Below are 19,457 nucleotides of genomic sequence, written 5' to 3'. Positions count from 1 at the left end.
GTGCTCGGATGCAGCAGGGCTGAGCAAGTTGCCTTGGGAACTGTGGACCAGGCTGTGTCCAGCCAGGGAGCAGCTCTGCTGCAGCTGTGCTCACCCACTGCCTCATCTTTTGCCCCAGCTTCCTCTTCTCTGCCTGGCGTTAGTGTGTATATTTGTTACTTTTGGTTTATTGATACTGTTTAGGATTTAGCTACTTGCTTTTATATGCAAGTAGTAAATTAACTCCAGCAAGGCTGCAGGAAAAGGCGGAGTGAATGAGTAGGGTGCCAATCCAGTGTGTGGCTGGGGTAGTCGGGCCGTGACGGGCATCGGTGGCTTACAGCTGCCACTCAGGTGTGGAATGGTGCGATGAGGGTGGCTCTGACTGCACTCATGAGCCAGTACTGGTGCTGTCTGCAGGCTCTGTGCCCTGAGCACTGCACTGAGACTGGCAGGGCAAAGTGCTGCCTTCTTGCCAGCGCAGCCGGGGCTCTTGGATGCTGATGCTGCTGGTGTGGTGCCTGGATTTGCACCACTGGGCTGGCTTGCTTTTGGTCTCCCTGTGTATTCAGGAGGTATTCAGTGGTCGCAGAACTGCTCTCTGGCAGTAGCTCTGCTGCCTTGTCAGACTTCTGGGAAGGCTTTATAAACCAGCATGGAATAGCCTGGATGGCAAGGAGAGGGTGTAAGGGTGGGAGAATTCAGCAGCTGGTGACTGCCTCTCCCCAAGGCTCTGCTTACACAAGTAGTCATTGAGAACATGTGCAAAGGGACTATTTAAGTTCTCTTTCTGGTGGTTGCATTTACCAAGTGCAACTCATTTGTACTCTGACTTCAGGCACATCTGGGGGCATTGCGTGAGAGAGTGCTGCTGAGTAGCAAAGGCAGAGATGCTGGATATGGTGTTCTTGCCACACCTAGTCTTTGCCCTGGGTGATGGCCTGAAGCTTTTGCTTTGGCTTGGCTTGTGCTGTTTGGCTTATTGACATCCCTCACTGTCTGGGGAACTTCCTCCAAAATAGCTACAAATTTCCTAGATGTGAGAAATGGGAGAGATGCTGTTTGTGGCAATGGTATGCTGTATCTTAGAATCATAGAATCGTTAGGGTTGGAAAGGACTCATCTAGTTCCAACACTCCTGCCATGGGCAGGGACACCTCTCACTAAAGCATGTCACCCAAGGCTCTGTCCAGCCTGGTCTTGAACACTGCCAGGGATGAAGCATTCACAACCTCCCTGGGCAACCCATTCCAGTGCCTCACCACCCTCACAGTAAAGAACTTCTTCCTTATATCCAATCTAAACTTCCCCTGTTTAAGTTTTAACCTATTACCCCTTGTCCTATCACTACAGTCCCTAATAAAGAGTCCCTCCCCAGCATCCTTACAGGCCCTTTCAGATACTGGAAGACTGCTATGAGGTCTCCATGCAGCCTTCTCTTCTCCAGGCTTAACAGCCCCAACTTTCTCAGCATATCTTCATACGGGAGGTGTTTGATTGATGAAGGCTGCAGTTGCTTTACCCCGTGAGACTTCTAACAGCAGGATGGAAAGACTCAGTCCATCACCCATCAAAAGGTCACCTTGCTCCCCTAGGTATAGTCTCCAATGGGAATGTCTGATGATGGGCATTCTCACCAGGTTGGCAAGACTGGCCCTTCAGGAGCAGCGGCAGGAATGGCTTCTGCATGGGGAGGCCTGACTGCAACAACCTCATATGGCTGGTGTAGAGATGTCTTAATAGCAAACAGTCTGAGAGGGAAGAGGGGTGGGGAGGAATGTTGGTGCTTCTGTACTGTGATAAAAATATACTGGAGACCCTGTGCTCATTGGAGCATGAAGTGCACAGGGGTTGCACATGCTACAGCTGATGCACACGTGTGTGTGTAATTATCATGTGTACCTGGAGGGCATGTGTACACCCACTTAAGGCACAAAACAGAAAAGAGTGCCAATGTGTGTGAGTGCTATTAGTTGTGCATGGCATAGAACATGAGTGTGAGCCTTGTGTGTGAATATATTTGAGCACACTGCGTGACACACTACTTGTGAAAAGGCAGTATGGAATGATGCCTGGCATTAATGCCTCATGTTTCTCAGCATTTGTTCAGACAGGCAGATGCAGAGATGTCAGTGTAGTTCACTGGATGCTTTGGGAAACTGCCCTGCAGTCACACCGGGGGAATGGCAAGTGCAAGGAAGAGCTGGGGAAATACTTGCAAGCTGCCCCTCCTCTAAACTGCTGAGATTGCTCAGAATTATGCAGAGGGCTGTGTGGAATAGAATCCAGTTCCCCTTCTATGGGGAGTAGATGGATATCTACTCCAGGAGCATCCCCCTTTCCATTCATCCTCTTCCCCATCCTATTTAGAGTAACAATTGTTGAGGAGATCAGCTCTGCAAACCAAGGAAGATGTTTCATGAGTAGTTCTGGCTGTGACTGGTGTTGCTGAGCTCTAGTGGAAGCTCAAGGTGTTGGTTCAGGAAGAGATGGATGCTGCATACCCATCCCCATGTCCTGGTCAGGCCTCTTCTCCCCAGGTGCTCACTGAATGCAATCTACCCTTGGTCACAGGTCTCATGTCTTTACCCTTAGTGCCTTGTGGGTGGCTTGAAGCTTACTTCACAGCCTTTTCTTACACTGTTAAAGTCAGCCAGGTGGTGAGCCAGCATTTTCCACTGTCAGGTGCTGCCATCCCCAGCATGAGGGACTGGTGTGGTCTGGCCCTGCGCAGGCAGCAGCAGCAGCTCTGCCATGCCAGGGTCCTGCCCGCATATCTCCCACCAGTGCGAGCAGTGGTGACCTGCTCTGGCAGCAGACTCCGCTCCAGTCCTCAACCAGGGCAGCATGGTAAAGAGGTACCTGTGACGGGGGCTTCTTGGTCTTGGAGCTCTTGCTGGACAAGCAGACATCCATAGTGTTGCAGAACCTGCTGCAGTTCTATGCAGTTCTGCCCTCCTTTCTGGGATATCTGCTCTAATGGGGGCTGAGCTCTGTGGCGGGGCACCTGGGGCAGGGCAGGGTGGGACACAGTGACCAAGGCTGCAGGCGGCGGGGCATGGAGACCCACTCTCACACCAGCACTGACACCTTGGTCTTTTCCAGGCTCCTGGGGATGCTACCGGCTACCCTGCACCTCCCTGTGTAAGCCAGCAGATGATGGAAGTGATCGGCATCAGCTGGGCAAAGGACCCTTCGCAAGGTGCTGGAATGTCATCTCTCGAAAGATGGGAGTTACAAATGGGCTTGTGAACTGCACGTGTGACACAGGCACCTCTGCTGCCACAACCCTCGCGCAGTAGCCCAGGGCCACCAAAGAACAGGCAGACGCTGGCCACAGCAGCTCATCCCATTGACTCCTCTGTGAAACCGTGCGTGGCGAAGTTTCTCTTCCCTTCCCTTCCTGTGGATGCCCGCTGCGGGTATCCGTACCCCACTCGCTGCTGCGGAGCTCACTGCCTGCTGGCGGGGTGGGCAGCCAGCAGCGCGTGACCCTGTTCCCCAGCCAGGAAGGGAGCCGCACTGCTCTGTCCCTGGGGACAAATGCCAGCCGCCAGGCTCATCTCTGGAGGCCCAGGAGCAGCTGGCGAGGCACCAGCACTGACTGCTCCTGTGCTAGCAGCAGGCCGTCTGGGACGTGTGTTGTCACAGAAGTGACTCCAGCCTGCTGGGACAGAAGTGTTCCAGCTCCAGAACATGGCGTGCAACAAGGATGGGAATGTTCTGCATTGACCAGGGAGCCTTCTGCTGCTAGTGTGGGCTTTCCTCTTCCCTAAAGGATGCCAGTTGCCTGTCCAAAAGCTACTGCTCACGCAGCCTCCTAAAGTGCAATGGCGAACGGTCTGCAGGGCTTCTTGTGGACCATGCTGCTGCTGTTCTGCGCCATCCAGGAGCTGGGAGCCTGGGCCATGCACACTTCTGTTGAGGGCCCTGGCCCGGGGCAGCCAGAAGACCCCGCGCTGCTGGCCAGTGGGCGAGTGAAGCGTGGCTGGGTCTGGAATCAGTTCTTTGTGGTGGAGGAGTATACCGGCACAGAGCCGCTCTATGTGGGGAAGGTAAGGTAACCAAATGTCTCCATGGGGCTAACCAAGCCAGCAGCAGCACAGAGTGTGCCAACAGCATGTTTGACCCTGGCAGGGAAAGAGGGTCTGCATGAAGGTTGCTTGTGGGGGCCTAGTTAGAGAAGTACTTTCTGGACTGGGATGGCAAGAGCCTGGTGCCTTCTGGGGTGGTGAGGCTGATGTGCTCCCAGAGACTTTAGGGCAGGAGCACACCAAAGTTCACATCGATGTTCTTGCAGTCATGTGCTGGGTTCCCATGGTGTTTGGGTGGGTGCAGCTCTGCATGTTGTGGGGGTGCAGTGTGGAAGGCTCAGCCACATCTCTGGGAAGATCTGCTGGGCTGCAGCAGATGTTCAGACCAGGCTGGCATCTGCTCATGTGCTCACACTAGTCCCTGCCATGTCTTGGGAGCCAGTACTGTTGTAGCACCAAGAGCTTTCCTGATACAGTAGCTGCTGCCTTAAGTGCAACCCTGACTTCCTGAAGATGGTCCATCCCTTGCCCTAGTCCTTTTAGCGTGTGGATAATGTGCTGCTGGGTTTTGTTGGGTGGCGCCTCCATGTGGCTCCCTCCTGGTTCTGGAAGGACTGTGCTCTGTTGGACCTGCAAGCTACAGCAGCTGTTTCCTCGCTAGTTCTCTCTGCAAGCTGGGGCTGGCAAAGATGTCCTCTCTGTTTAAGGCATGGAAATCCTACTCTTATCCGTGGCCAGAGGAAGATTGTTATAAGATTTATGTATCTCTGGCTAGCCTTCACAGTGTGGTGTAGAAGGTGCTTGGTGTGGGGGTGCAGGGCTTGGAGGGACCCTGAGGGGTCAGCAGTTGATAGAACGTTCTTAGGTTTTGCAGTAGCTCTGCCCATCAGGCCTGTGCTATGGGTGCTGCTGGGTGCTGGCCAGGAGCTGCACTGCGTTACTCTGCTGCTCCCAGGACCATGTCCTTGCTGGGCTTTGCACAGGCATTTGCATCCACAAACATCCAGGGAGAGAAACTGGGAGGTTTTGGGCTTGTGGTAACCAGTGCATCCTGCTCTGCCGTGACAAGATGTGATGGAGTTGCTGGAGCACACTGATCTTCCCTGTGCTGGAGCAGTCCCAGTCTCCCTCTGGCTGTCTCCCTTCTCTGCAAGCCGGTTGCTGTTGGTGCTGTCCTGGCTCTTGCCGTTGCCTGTGTGTCCTGCAGAGGGGAGTGCTGGCAAACGTGGGGCTGCTGGCAGGTAGCAGTGCCTCCTGGGCAGGACTGCGTCTGAACTCGCTGCTTCCCTGATGTGTGACCTGGGCCGAGGGGAGGCTGGCCATGGGCCTCTGCTCCCGGTGTCCTGAGCCTGAAGGAGCATTTTGCCTCAGGGTTCCAGAGCTTTGGCCCTTTCTGGGAGCTGTGGAGAAGCTGTCCTGTGGCTCCCACATGTTGGGATGGTGTTATTTGTACACCGATGAAGGTAGCGCTGGCTGCTGGGACCAGAGGAGCATGCTGCAAGCCAGCTAGAGCTGCTGCTGGAGGCGCTTGGGCTCTCCCCAAAGGAAGTGCCCAAGAGCTCATGCAATAGGGATGCCTGACAGCCCTGGCTGTCTGGTCATCAGTCTGGAGGAGCCTTGAAAATGGGCTTTTTGGCTAGGGGCCAGCTGGGATTTCAGTGGTGATTTGTGTCCATTTCAGCAGAAGCTTGAGAGCTGCACTCCTCTGCCACCACACTTGATGCAGTTACAGCTAATTCACAGCTCCCCTGGGAAGCGACTGGAAGCATCAGGCCCTGTCAAACTCCAGAGGTAGCCTAGCAACCACCTCGGCTCCAAAATGAACCCAGGCACCTACAACTAACCCATTTTACAGTCCCCTTCCACACCGTTCACTGCAGCACCCACCCTGCTCAGGATAAAGGGCCAGCCTTCGCCCAAATCCACTCCCTGTGAGTTGCTCCCAAGGGCAGCTCCTGGGTCAGGCTTTCCCCTAGAGAAGGTGGGGTGGCTGCCTGGAGCTGCCAGCCCTCGTGGCACAGCCGGTGGGCCCCGGAGCCTTCCTGCACCGGGGACCCAGGTCTCCCTGTGGTGTGGCTGGGGCTCACCCTCCATCAGCACCTCCTGCACACTTCCATGTGCTTTTTGAAGGGCCGATACCATTTCTGTAAAATCTGGGTTCTCCAGCTAATCCTTCTGAACTGTAATTTCCCCCGAGGCTGCTGTCAGTTTGATGTGGATTTCTTTGGGTTTTTTAAATAGAATTATGGGGTCAGCACTAGTTACAAACTTCTGCATGTGGACAGATCTATTTTAGATAGAGGAGAGGATTAAAGGGAAAAAAGCAGATTTAATTAAGTTGCTAATATTTAAAGAAAATTGATGAACTCGGGCTTTAGGAGTTGGAGCAAACAGAGTGTGCCTTTATTATGGGCTAGTTTTTATTTGATTTTCTTTCTCTTCCAGCCTCAGAGTAATTTTTGATTTGTGTATCTGTGCTTTCTGTTTAATTGTTTTTAATAAGGAATGTGCACCTCTGCTCACATTTAATTTTGATTTAATTATTAGTATGTAATTAATGGCTTTGTAAAATTCCTCCTTGAAGCCTTCTTGGACAAGGAAGCTATTTTCCTGTTTAACAAACTGAACAGATCAGCATTTTGTCCACCTTCTGGACAAGCCTGGCTGCTGCGGACGCTTGTCCTTGGCCAGAGGAGCTGAGCTGCAGGCAGGGAATTCCCTCCATTCCCGGGCGCAGCACACCAGGGTAGAGCTGGGGGAAGGTGCAGAGGGTCTGTGCTGTGCCAGGGCTGCCTGGTGCAACTGGGGTCTCCAAGCCTGCATGGGAGCATGCTGCTCCCTTACCTGCCTGCTGTAGCGGCAGGAGCACCCCTGGATGTGGTGGTCTGGGCCTGTGGCATCTCCCCTCAGATGTCTGCAGTCTGTTATCCAGCCCTCCCCCATTAGTTGTTGTTCAGCCAAGCAGCACAGATTTAGCTCTTTTAATCTTCCCTTGTAAATCAATCTCTGCAGCCCCTTGAGCCCAGGATCCATTTTTCTTCCTAGCATTCCACTTTGCAGGGATCCAGTGTCTGCTCCAAGCAGTTAGTGATGAGCAAACATGTGAAGAGGATGTGCTGAGAGCTCAGTGTGGTTCTAGGAAGAGGTGCTGGTGGTTTATCTCTGGCCTAATTATTAGTCATGAGCCTGGTGTTCAATAGGAAAATGCAGGTTTCTGTTACCTGCGCTGTGCAGACCAGGTGCGTGTTTTTGTGCTGATCCCTGGCAGAGTAATGAACACTAAGGAGAGGATGATAAACTGGAGGGGCAGCAGGCGCTCCAGCAGCCAGGGAGGAGGGCTGAGCTCAGCCCTGTGAGCCACCCGAGCGAAGGTCTCCTTTCCAGGCAGATGTTGCAACATGGGCAGTAATACGTGAATGTTCTGCAAAATGCAGTGAATTGTCTAACGTGTGGGCCCCTCATGAAATAAATATATAAACTGTATCTAACAAGACAAATATAATGAAGGCATCATAAAAAAGAGGCAGCTCTGGTATAAATTCTTGCTGGTAGAGCTGTATGTCTGAAAGGTGGATTATAGAACTGCAGTTTTGAAGATTGAATGGCCCATAAACATTTTCATATTTCATTAGCCGATTAATGGACAGGTTTTTTGGGACACACACACACACGACTGCTCATTTTAAGCAGAAATTGTATGAAGCAAATGAAAGCAGCTGATGAAACTTTTCCAGGGTCCTGTCCTGTTATGGGTTGTCCCAATTAATGCCCATGCTGCTCTCTGTCATGATGCATTCTGCCTGTCCAGTTACTGTTAATAGATTTCTCATAAGTGGCTGGATTGTAACAACCTCATAACTCAGTTTAATGCCACCAATAAAATTATCTCTGGATGTCTGGCCTGGATTCCACTCAGCTTCTGGTCCGTGAGGAGCTGTTTACCCTTTCTTTTCCTGATTTCAAACCCTGTCTTAATTAGAAAATGAAGTGGAGATTGGCTACAAAAGCATCTTCCACAGGGTCTGTTTTTCATCCTGAACATGGGCCTGATTTGTCACATTCTCCTGCAGTCTTTGCTTGCGTGGGGGCTGTGGGTGTGATGTTGTGATGGGTTGACTCCCCTGTTGCCCTGCCACATAAACCTAATACAGATGTTCAGCGAGTACCTGAGCTCTCAAGCAGGGAGTCTTGTCAGCACCAACTGCTCTGAAGGCAGAGAGCAGCTGTGGTGGGGCAGAGTGGGCAGGTAGGAACAGATGCTGGTGGAGAGCTGCCTCTATACCTTGATCTGCTTTGTGCAGCCTGGGAGAGATGATCCCACACTGGGGTCTGGAGGCCTTGCCCACAGGGAAGCTTCTTTTTTTGGGGTCCTGTTGAGTTGTCTTTACCTCTTCCATCATCTCTGAACCTCATAGTGGTGGGTTTGTCCCTTGGTTTGTGGTGTGGATGGGTAGTGGCAGGATTTGTGATCTGCCAGGTGTATGGGTGGCATAGCTAGGGCTGAAGTTCCAATTTATTTAGCCTTTTTCCATGCCCAGGCATCAGTTGGTGGTGCTCTGTGCCTCTCCCTGGTGACAGACATCACACAGGCACCATGGGCTCCACATCATGCAGTCTTGGCCACAGGGGCACAAGCATGGCCCCAGCCTACTCCTACCCTCTCCCTCTTTCCCTGACAGATCCACTCAGACTCGGATGAGGGGGACGGCTCCATCAAGTACACTATCTCCGGGGAGGGCGCAGGGACTATCTTCCTCATCGATGAGATCACAGGTGACATCCATGCCACCGAGCGCCTGGACCGGGAGCAGAAAACCTTCTACACGCTGCGGGCTCAGGCCCGCGACCGGCAGACGGACCAGCTACTGGAGCCTGAGTCAGAGTTCATCATCAAGGTGCAGGACATCAACGACAGCGAGCCGCGCTTCCTGGAGGGGCCCTACATCGGCAGTGTGGCGGAGCTGTCCCCCATCGGTAGGTCTCCTGGCTGGGAGGAGGTGGGCTGGGGAACCTGTGTGCCGCTCCTGTCAAACCTTAAGCCTGCTGCACCCTGCAAAACCACCTCCAAATGCCAGGGATTCCAGATGAGACCAGAGCTAGGGAGCCAAGAGGGAAAAATAAATAAGGTGGCTTAAGGAAAACAAGTGAATAAATCCTCTGAGCTGATTGCCAGCCTGAGGCTGAGCGCTCAGTCTCAGCCCTAAGCTGTGCCCTTGGGATGGGCCATGGCAGAGCCAGCTGCCCACTGAGCATTTACCCTGGTTTTGCACAGCCCACTCACTCCCAAACACAGGAGGGGAGGGGACAGAGACCAGCTGAGCCCTTGCATGCCTGTGGTGCAGATCAGCTGGAGTGGTGTTTCTCCTTCTCGGGTAGCCTGTGCCTCAGCCCCTCCTCAGGCCATCCTCTGTGCGCTGCTTTGCTGCTGTCCAGAGCCCTGTGATAGCTCAGCCATCCCCTTGTGCATCCCCATGCAGCACTGCCAAGCCCCTCTCACCTGGCCCTCTCTTGCCTTCCTCTGAGGGCTCAGGAGTTGTTGATGGAGGTTGGGGAATTCATGTCCCTGTAACAGAAGTGTGGCTTCCCCATGTTACTGTCCCCTTGCCCCCATCCTCTTGCCACCAGCATCTTTAAATCCATTGGTGATCAGCCTTGCTGAACTGCTGAGGGGCCAGGCTGGGACATGTGCCATGAGGCTGTACAAGTCCATTCTCCTAAGCATGGCAGAGCAGGGCAGTGAGCTCTGCACTCACCTCAGTGTCAGGAAGGGTACAGGGTGATGTATGAACTGCAGCATTGCTGCCCTTGCTCTCTGTGCTGGCCTGGTGCTGGGTTTCTGTGCTGCTGAGCACAGCTCAAGTGCACACGGAGACTGGCTGGCTTGCTGCACTGCCCAGAATGTCACACCATTCCCCATCCACATCAGACAATCTGTTATCCCCCATTGACTGGCCGGAGCATGTGTCAGCATTCGCTGCAGGCAGGGAACTATAAATCACTGTTCTCCAAAGGCTGCATGGAGGTAGGAGACAGCTTGCAAAAGGCTGACTGACATCAAAGATAAGGCAGGTCCCCAGCACTGTCAGCAAGGAATGAGTCAGCGAGGGGAGTGTGGCAGTGCCGGGAAGGTGGGTGGGGGGAAAACAGGGAGCACCCTGGTGGGGCTGGGGCAGCCTGGCTGAGCTGCATGAGGGGCTCTGCTGTTGGGTGAACCTGCTGAGTCCTGCTGCGCTTGGGCGGGCAGGTCTAGCTGAGGAGGCATCCTGGGAGCAGAGTGCAGGGGATGCTCAGTCTGCTGCTTCAGGATGGAGCTCTGCCTCTCCATGGTTGATGTGCAGCATATTGTAAGACTGGTGCATGGCCTCCAGCAGGTTACAGACGTGCAGAAATTGCCCACACCAGAGGAGCTGCTACTGCCTGGATTTCAGTTGACAGATGGAGAACAATCTCTCCTGAGGTATCCCGAGCATTCCTTCCTCTTCCGTTTACCTGCATAATCCTTTCCCGAGTCAGAGTGACCCCTTGAACTACATCCATGTGCTCCTGGAGAAATGAAAGACAGCATGTGGGCAGCAAAGCAGGAGGCATCCCGTTCCCAAAGTGAAGAAAGAAATTAAATTAATCTATCTTGCTTGAACAACATTTAAAAAGGAAGGAATTCTCAACTCTGAGTATTAGACAAGGATTCCAGTTCTTTGAAAATCATGAACAATTACAGAGCTGCCTGATCAGACTGATGTGAACAAGACGTATCAAAGGAGACAGTTTCTATGCAAAATTGGAGATCAGAGGGAAAGAGAAACACGGTTTCACAACATGAAAGGAGGTGATTCCTGCAAATTAAAATACTTGGAAGTTAAAAGTAAAGAGAATTGCTGTGAGCAGCGTGGGCTGTGCTCCAAGCGGCATGCTCAGACAGGGGAGCTGGAACCATGAGCCTGTTCTGCTTTCCAGGCTGATGTCTGTTTGTCTGTGGCAAGCTGGGAGCTTCCTATAGCCTGGCCACCCCAGGGAGCATAAGGGCTCCTCTGTAGCAGCTCAGTCCTGGAGATGGCCCATCCAACAGCGCAAGGGAGAGCTTCATGCGTCATCGCATGGTGCTGCCGTGTGGTCCCCTGCAGTATGAATGCAGAGCCTGGAAGGTACCCACATGCTGCTGCTGCAAGGCCCCAGCTTCCTCTCGGTTCTCCCTTGGCTTAGCAGTGATTTGCCCAGGAACAGGTAGCACAAACTACAGGATGGAGGCATCCTGCAAAAGCATAAATAAGGAAGCTTGGGAAGAGTGAATAGGGAGCATGCCTTGCTGACTGTGGATGGAGGTGACTTTCTGTACCAGCCAAGGAAGGCTGGGCAGCTCGGGCAGAGCTGGGACTGGTTATTAATGCATTAACATCAAGGTCAAAGCCTGGGGACCTGCTGGTGAGCATGCCTATTCTCTGCTCCATTTGAGTACAGATGTTTTCCTGATCTTTGCTGGGGAAGTGGATAGGATGGGCCCACCCCAGTGGCCGGGGCTACTGCCTAGCTTGGAATTTGTTTGTAGGGAGCTGTTCGTTCCCTGTATCTGCTTCTCTGACAGCCTTTGCTCGGTGGCCAGGCCTGAAAAGTGAAGAGTGGCCTCCCCCTTCCTCCTCCTGTGCTCCTGCCATCCCAAACCTCACAGGGTTTGTGCTCTGGGTTGCCCAAGTGTGTGGTTTTCCTTCTAACTCATGGCAGCTATCAGCCGCAGCTCTCCATTCCCTGCCAAAAGCATAGTCCCAGCTCCCAGAGCTAGTGCCTTCCTGGGGCATAAAGAGGAATAAAACAAATACGGTCAGATCCGTTCTGTGACAGCAGGAGCAGATCAAAGGACATTATTTGCATAATGAAGGAGTACTAATTGGGACAGAAAGTCGACTGATTTCCTAGTGTCTAAGAGGGAATAATAGGTGAGAGAACCACACACACTCTCACCAAGTAGCTAGGAGTGCTTTGCAACACACCTGCCCCTTGCTCTGCGCTGGGGCTGGGGCAGCATGTTTGGCAGGGACAGCATACGTGCTGCTTGAGGCTATTCAAGTAAGTCAGGGCGGACTAAAGGCCTCTTTGTACCAAGATCTTGTCTTGACAGTGGCCAAAATGGATGCTTACGGAGGAGGAGGAACAGCACACAGCATCTGTGATGCGCCTCTTAATACTCTCCCAGCCAGTAACCGGTTTCAGTCAGGGTATTTCTTCAGCTGTGAGTGGTTTCCGTGGGTTTAGCCGACTTCACTGTCTGTCTTCCATGAACTCATCCAGACTCACTGTAAACCTCTGCAAAGAACAAGGAAAAGGCATTGAATGCTGCTCTTGGGGTGCACAGGAGGCAAGTTTGACCTGAGGCTGCAGGGAGGCAGCTGGAGCTGCAGCAGGGCAGTGGGCTCTCCGTGCTCAGCCTCCCACACAAAGCACCGGAGCCACACGCAGGAATGAGCCCAAATCCAGCACACAGTGCCTCCTGTGAGACATCACTGGTGGTTGCACAGAGTGATGTTGCAGCCCAGAGCTCACTTCTGGGCTATTTGGGGCGCGTGCAGAACCCAGAGTGAGGCACGTGCTAGGAAATGTGCATCCTTTCACCAGAACATCACTCCTCCCTTGGGGCATTTTGCTCTCCTTATTTCTTTGTGTAGCAGCAAGTCCATATTAGAGACGATTTGGCTGTACAGACAGAAACTTGGGGTCAAGCCCTGGCTCTAGCACAAAGCTGGCTGAATGCAGAAGTGATTATTGTGAAGAGAAATTGTTTAATCTCCACACTGCAGCCAGGATGCTTGCAGGCACCTGAGCTTTTTTCTTTTCTTGATAGACAGTGCTCGGAACTCCTGTATGCATCTGGGAGCTGCTGGGGCAGGAGGAAGCTGGAGCTGGGGCTTGCCCTGCCTGTTGGTCCTCAGTGTCCTCTCCCACAGTGCACTTGGTCATGGGTTTGTTCCCCAAGACGCCGTGTTTACCTGCTTGGTGCCAGGGCTGGGGTCCAATGAGCAATGGGTTTCTCTGGCCAGACACCCAAGGGGTATTTCCATAGTTGTATGTTTTAGCAATTCCACCACAGCCAGGTTAGCTCCCTCAAGCATGTCCTGTGGGGCTTGAGGGCTCTGCAGAATCTCCTCTGGGTCTGATTTGGCTTTCTACCAAGTCAGGATGTTCCTGAGATTGCAAGAAACTCACTTCTGCTCCAGTAATTTCTAAGCTGCCCTGGTTTATTTTGTTCCCTGATATCCTGTTGGCTTGTTTCTGGGGTGCATCAGCCACTGCCTGTCCTGGGGCAAGACAGAAGCTGTAAATTGCATTGTTTATAAAATCTCAGCTGCCTCCAGCCCCACAGCAACCAGGTTTTCTGAGACCAGAGTGCTGCACTCGGGCATCAGTCCAGCGTGTGTGGCTTTGCATGACAAAGCACTCCTCTCAGGGTGCTTTTTATTCTGCAGGGCTGAAATGACCATGTGCTGTCCTGGATGCTGCGTGGAAAGGGGTTCTGTAAGCATGGGTAGAGTTGTCCTTTGGGCTGTGTCTGAGCTGGAGGTGCAGGCTGTAGCCCTGGAGCTTTCCGGGGAGCAACAGGAGGATCCTGCCCCCACCAGGGAAGGGGTGAAGGTCTTTGGTGTGGAGGGGTGGTCAAATTTAACAAGTGTTGGCTTTTCCTGCTACCTGCTTGTCTCTTTGTAGGCTTGGAGTGCTTCTGTCCCTGGGGAAGTGATGGATTCCATTTGCTTGCTTGTGGATTCAGTGCAGGGCCTCTTTATACTCTTGGATGCGCCATCTATCAGCATTTAGCTAAATGTGCTTGGAGCAAGTGACACAGCAAGTGGTCTGGAGCCATCAGCCTCCTGTGTGCAGGTGAACGGCTGAAACTGCTGCAAAGGCCCTGGGTCCTGCAGGGAAGGTGGTGATGGACACTAGAACAGGGCTGCATTAGTATTTCAAAGGGGCTCTGCCCCGGTACATCCAAGCCAAGGCACTTGGTGCTGAGCCGCTGCCTGCGGGGCTGGCCTGGGACTGTGCTGTGGCAGACGGCTCCTCGATCCTGGCAGCTCCCGGGGCAGTGCCGGGCACCTCTGGAGCTGGCTGCTGAGCCCCTCTGCACTGACACCAGCTCCCGGCTGCGCTGCCGGTGGCCAGGGTCTGTGTCACCTCCCGCACCCAGCCTGGCCGGCACCCGCTGCTCTGCAGCCCCAGGGCTGAGAGGGAGGCTTGCTCTGGAAGTGAGGGTCTTGCCCCGCTTTTCCTCTGGGAGAAACCCGTTTGATCTGTTGTGTCAGACCTCACCCTTTGCAGCAGGAGAGTGAGAGATGGACTCTGACTTGTTAATCTTTATGCAAAATGTATGGTTTGCTCTGGTTCTGTGGGGTGAGCTGGCCAGGGGAGGGGCTGAGGTCTCTCTCATTTTACATGTCTAATTATCTCTCTGGATATGAGTTCAGGATTTCTGGTTATGGGAGGTGGGTTATGCAGTACATGATGGATGTTTAGGTTTTATTTCTCATATCTTTTATGGCTAAGATACATGCCAGAGCACTAAATAAAAGTTGTACATGCTGTACTTGCTGTGGGCAGTGCTATGCTTAGAGCAGGGGTGGGAGCCAGTACTCCTAGGCTTGTCTCCACAGGAAGGAGGGGATCAGGATAAACTGGAATTCAAGACCTTTGTTCTTCACATTGAAAGGGAGGGGGAGGGAGGAAGGGGTGGAAAAGGTATAAATGTGGGTTAAGAGAGGATGCTGGGAAGTTGGACTCCTAGATTCCTGACACACTATAGGTGACATTCAGCAGGCTGCATTGCATCTTCACAGACTAGAAGTTAAGTCACAAGGTGGGGTTAATGGTAACTACCTGCTGTTGTTGCTCATCTGCTAATGAGATGCTGTGAGAGCAGGTGGGGATGGGCAGAGCCTTCATCACCTTCAGGGCTCTTGGCTTCAGCTGAAGGGCATTTTGCTGTGATCCTTCTGCCTCCAGCTGAAGGTGCCTTGCTGAATGCTCTTCATGCTGCATGGTTTCCCCTTGCACTAGAGTGGAAAGCGCTGGTCTCAGACATGGGGCTCATGCCTGGGACCTGGAGCCTGGATCTGCTGCCCCACAGCCCTGTTGCTCTAGTGCTTGGGAGTGCTCAGCAGCCAGAGGCAACCCCATGGGTCCTCAGCCTTCTGTGAAAAACTGAGATAAGAACCTATCTGGCTTGTCAAGGGCATGGCTTAAAACAACTAAACCTCACCTCTGGGTGGGCAGGGATCCTGTCTCCCATTGGATTCTGCACTGCTGCAGTTTGCAGTGTTCAGGGAGTTACTGGAACACAAGGAGGATAGCTGTTTGACGGATGGGTTGGTAGGGGAATGATGCAATTGAGTGAATTCATCTGGGGAGAAGCAGCATGAGATGCAGAGCCTACTGTAACCTTTTAGTGATCGCCTCCTTAATGATACCTGGACCGGTACCTGTGGGGTGACAGCGCTGAGATGGCTGGAACAGAGGTTTGTGGCATAGTCCTTGGAGCACCTGCTCTTGTTTGCATGCATGAGTCCTGATGCAGGTTATTCTGTGTACAGGGCAAGTGCAGGTGAAGAACTCTGATGGGCTCATGTACATGCGAGTGGGTTTGGATCTCCTAACTCTTGCCTCTGAGGTGCCCAGGCAAGAGGAAGTGGTTCTTGGAGCATGGGGTGTTTGTGCAAGGTGCTGTGTGTGGTGACAATGGGTGCAGGAGCTGCTGTGGGTGCTGGGCAGGGACTCCAGCTGGTTGCTGCCCGGCTGGGTGCAGCAGGAGCCCTCCCTGTTGACAGGGGCAGACGGTGCTTTTTGTGATTCTCAGACTTTGGCACCCCCAGTGTCCCCAGCAGGGCTTCTCCGCTACAGCAGGGAGAAGGTTGCTCAGAGACCCTGCTGATCACTTCCTTCTCCACTCTCTGATCCAAAGCTTCCTGAAGGAACATGCCATGAGGGACACAGCGGAGTTGCTGGTGTGGGGCTGATTTGCCTTGGCTCATGCTTGCTGAAGGAGTTGTGTGATGGCAGGCAGGAGAGGAGGAGGCAGGACAGACCCTTTCAAGGAAATGCAGCAAAAGAATTTCTTTAACAGTTGTTGGCAAGACAGGGAGCTAGTGTAGCTGTGGTGTAATCTGGACGTGCCTGGCAGGGATGCACCGTAACTTCACTGGAGACAGCAAAGCATAAATAAGTTGACGCAAACTAGCTTGTTGCTGAAGACTGATGAGGGGGATTCTCATGTTATCAGCAGAGCTGCAGCTCTGAGAAGATGAGAGAGAGGCCAGGGAGAGTGAAAAGCAACCATGGTAACTGCTTGTTTCCTTCAGTGAACACCCCTTCCAGGAGATCAGAAGCGACTGGGCTGTGGGCAGCGCGTACATCCCAGCTGCTTGCATCTGCACCACTATCTCCACTGGCTTGTCTCCTGCCTGAGCCCAGGCTGGGCTGGTGCAGAAGCACCCAGGCTGCCTGCAAGTCCTGAACTTGTGGTCTCTCCTGACAGGGGAAGACGAAGGCCCAGGACTGGGGCTCCTCATCCTCCATTTGCATGGTTCCAGCTCCATTTCTGCCCACGGGGACATGACCGCTTCTGACTTTGTGTGTACCTCTGGTGTTTGGGGATGTAATGGATCTAGACGCAGATCCTGACAATTAGTAGTACGCCTTGCTCTGGGTTATTCATGTCATGGGTCTAGCCAAGATCAGCCTGTGAGATTGTCTTTGCAGCATATGGATGGATGCACTGAAGAACAGGTAGTCTTGCGGTCCAGAGTGTGGTACCTCTGATCCTCAGCTGATTGCACAGCAGCCCTAGGAGGTGTGTGAGGCAGAGCAGAGCTGCTGGATGAAGCAGTGTGAGCTGTGAAATGCTTTCTCCTGGCCCCTTCAGTTTGGGTTGGTCTTGTGCCCTGGAGGCATCTCTGAAGCAAAACCTTCCTTTTGACTGTAATCACTGCTGGGGGATCTTGTCCATTACAAATTACCAGCTTCCCTGCTGGCCTTGTCAGCTCCTGGTCCTCACAGTATCTTGCAGCAGGGAGTTTCCCAGTTGGTTTCATCTTTCCTTATGAGCAGTTCTGGGCTCTTCCCATCCTGCACGTCAACCCAGCAGAGAGGTAACCAGTGCCAGCACTTGACCTGTAGGGTGGGGATGCTCTGAGGCTGGTGCTAGAGGCTGAACTGGGTAGCCTGTCACAGGTCTTAGGTCACACAATCTCTTTTCTCAGAGGTGTGTGTAGGTAGGATTAGGCTTCCCCTCTTTCCTTGCTTCTGCTGTCTCTGTAGATCTCAGCCCCTTTGCTCCTGGCCCCATCCTGGGTCCTGCTTTTGCCAGATGGAACATGATGTCAAATTAAAGCCATCACAGGGGCAGTTGGAGTGAAGCACCCAGTTTAATGAGGTAGCATTGAAAATCAATAACTTAATTGCAGACATTCGATGGACTGTTATCCAATTTGTAGTCCTCCTGCCCTGCTACGTGTAGAGCATGAGGACGTGGTGCTGTGTCTGGCTCTGGCCAAGTGGAAGCCTTTCCATTCCCATGGCTGTTGTCCCTTTGCAGATGTGTCTGCTGCAGAGATGTGGTGCTGCAGTGTGGATCAGGCCCTGTGGGCTGGAGCTGACAGTGTCAGTGCTGGCAGGAAAGGGGCAGCTGTGGTGGTAACACCTCGTCCCCAGCTCCTTCCTAGATGGTCCAGCAGGAGTCTGCTGGGAGAAAAGCTGCTGGCTGTTCAGACCAGTGATCTCCTTGAGAGCAGGTCCTGCTTAGACAGCAGCCCCTGCTCCCTCCTGCCCCTCTGCAGGACAAAAGGGGCATTTGCAACAGTGTCTGGAGTCCTGGCTCGGGGACTTTTGCAGGGAAGCACTGCTGCATTTGCACTCAGCTGGTCTCGTTTCCATCAGCATGTGCGAGTGATCAGTGCTGGCCCCTGCTCAGCCATTCTGCCAGCCCCTGGCCTGGAGGTTCGTGTTGCATTTCTCCCCTCCTCCCTGACATTGTTTTCCTCCTTGTCCCTGCTGCAGGCACCTCCGTGATGCAGGTGATGGCATCTGATGCTGATGACCCCACATACGGGAGCAGTGCCCGGGTAGTCTACAGTGTGTTGGAGGGTGAGCAGCACTTTACTGTGGACAGTAAAACAGGTGAGCAGCAGCACCCAGCTCAGGGCACCAGACTGCAGCCACATGCCTTGCGTGTGATGTGTGTGGCAATGTGCCAGCCACTGGTGCTGGGGTACTCATGGCACAGGCATTACTGGATGCTAAGAGCAAGCTACATAGCCCCACAGGCTGTTGCCTGGCTGGGTGCAGAGCCTGCAGCAGGCAGCACTGTGCAGCAAGACCTGAGGCTGCCAGCCTGGTGCTCTGTCTGCGCCTGCACTGGCCAGAGCCGTGCTGTGCCCAGAGCAGGACTGCACCCACAGGCACATCAAATCTCTGTGTGAAAGGTTTTAGTACTACCAGAAGGGCCTTACCAAAGGCCGCATCGTTATCACCAGGGCCTTGATTAAAGGTAACACTTTCAATTAAGGATCAGTTTATAAATGTTCTATTAATATTTAATGAAAGAACAGTAGAAGCTGCTCCATTCCTTAATAACTTATAATAGAGCCTGTTGTAAAATGCCTCTCTAATAAATCTGTGGCAGATGATGCTCTGACATACTGGTTAGAGTAGGCCATAACCAGGAGATGTTGGGGTATATATTCTCCTTGCCTCCCAGGAGTGTGACTCTCATTACCCTTAATGGGAGCCTTGCAAGCTTTCTGAGGGAAGGCACTCAAATGCTAATAAGAGGTATTTAAAGCACAAAGCATGTAGTAAAGTACCCACAGTTTAATGAAAAATTGTCAAAGGACAAGCACTGCTGGGTAGCTGCAGGTCTTGTTGGAAGGCTGGACAGCAAAGTGTCCCTCACCCTATTGGCACAGACTGAGATCAACACCTGGACTGAAGTGCCAAATGTCTGTCAGGCTGACCTGTGTGATAGATGCCTAATAGATGTTTTGTAAGGCTGTTTTTGTGTAAGTCACAGTGAAACTTGTTGGGAGGCTCATGTGTAAGGACAGTGTGAGGAGGGTATGTGTGCCTGAGCCTCTGCATCTGTGTGGAACCATGCAGCCCCTGCAAACTGGTCAGGTGGCATGGGCAAGCCAGCCTCAGCCCTGTCAGTGCCATCAGCCCTAGCTATAGTGGGTGGAAGGCTCAAATTTGAGTGCTCCCAAGCATGCCTGACAGCAGAGCTGGGCACACAGTGGAAGACGCATTGTCTGAACAGGCTGATGCAGTGGGGAGAGTCCACAAGAAGCAGCCTGGGGCTGTACCCAGTGCTGGCCCAGAAGCTGCTGCCCCTTGGCTTTCTTTGCTCCCAGATTTGCTTTGGTTTGGGGGTGGAAGGATGGATAAGCAATTGGCTAAACACTGAAAATTCAGGTGCAT

The 19,457-nt window shown here is 52.9% G+C and overlaps 1 protein-coding gene across 1 annotated transcript in view; it reads left to right on the top strand.

Moving 5' to 3' along the window:
- Positions 1 to 3,809: 3,809 nt before the first annotated feature.
- CDH22 (cadherin 22) overlaps positions 3,810 to 19,457 on the top strand; it is a gene marked incomplete at both ends in the record, with an annotated part of 50,166 nt that continues 34,518 nt past the window's right edge. Inside the window, 3 exons of the mRNA XM_080627954.1 lie at positions 3,810 to 4,034; positions 8,693 to 8,987; positions 18,042 to 18,161. Of these exons, the coding sequence (XP_080484080.1) occupies positions 3,810 to 4,034; positions 8,693 to 8,987; positions 18,042 to 18,161 (640 nt within the window). The remainder of the gene's footprint in view (positions 4,035 to 8,692; positions 8,988 to 18,041; positions 18,162 to 19,457) is intronic.

Source organism: Psittacula echo (assembly GCF_963264785.1).
Source record: "Psittacula echo genome assembly, chromosome: 12".
NCBI lineage: Eukaryota > Metazoa > Chordata > Aves > Psittaciformes > Psittacidae > Psittacula > Psittacula echo.
The sequence above is the reverse complement of the archived record's forward strand: the minus strand, read 5'-3'. Positions and strand labels throughout refer to the sequence as shown.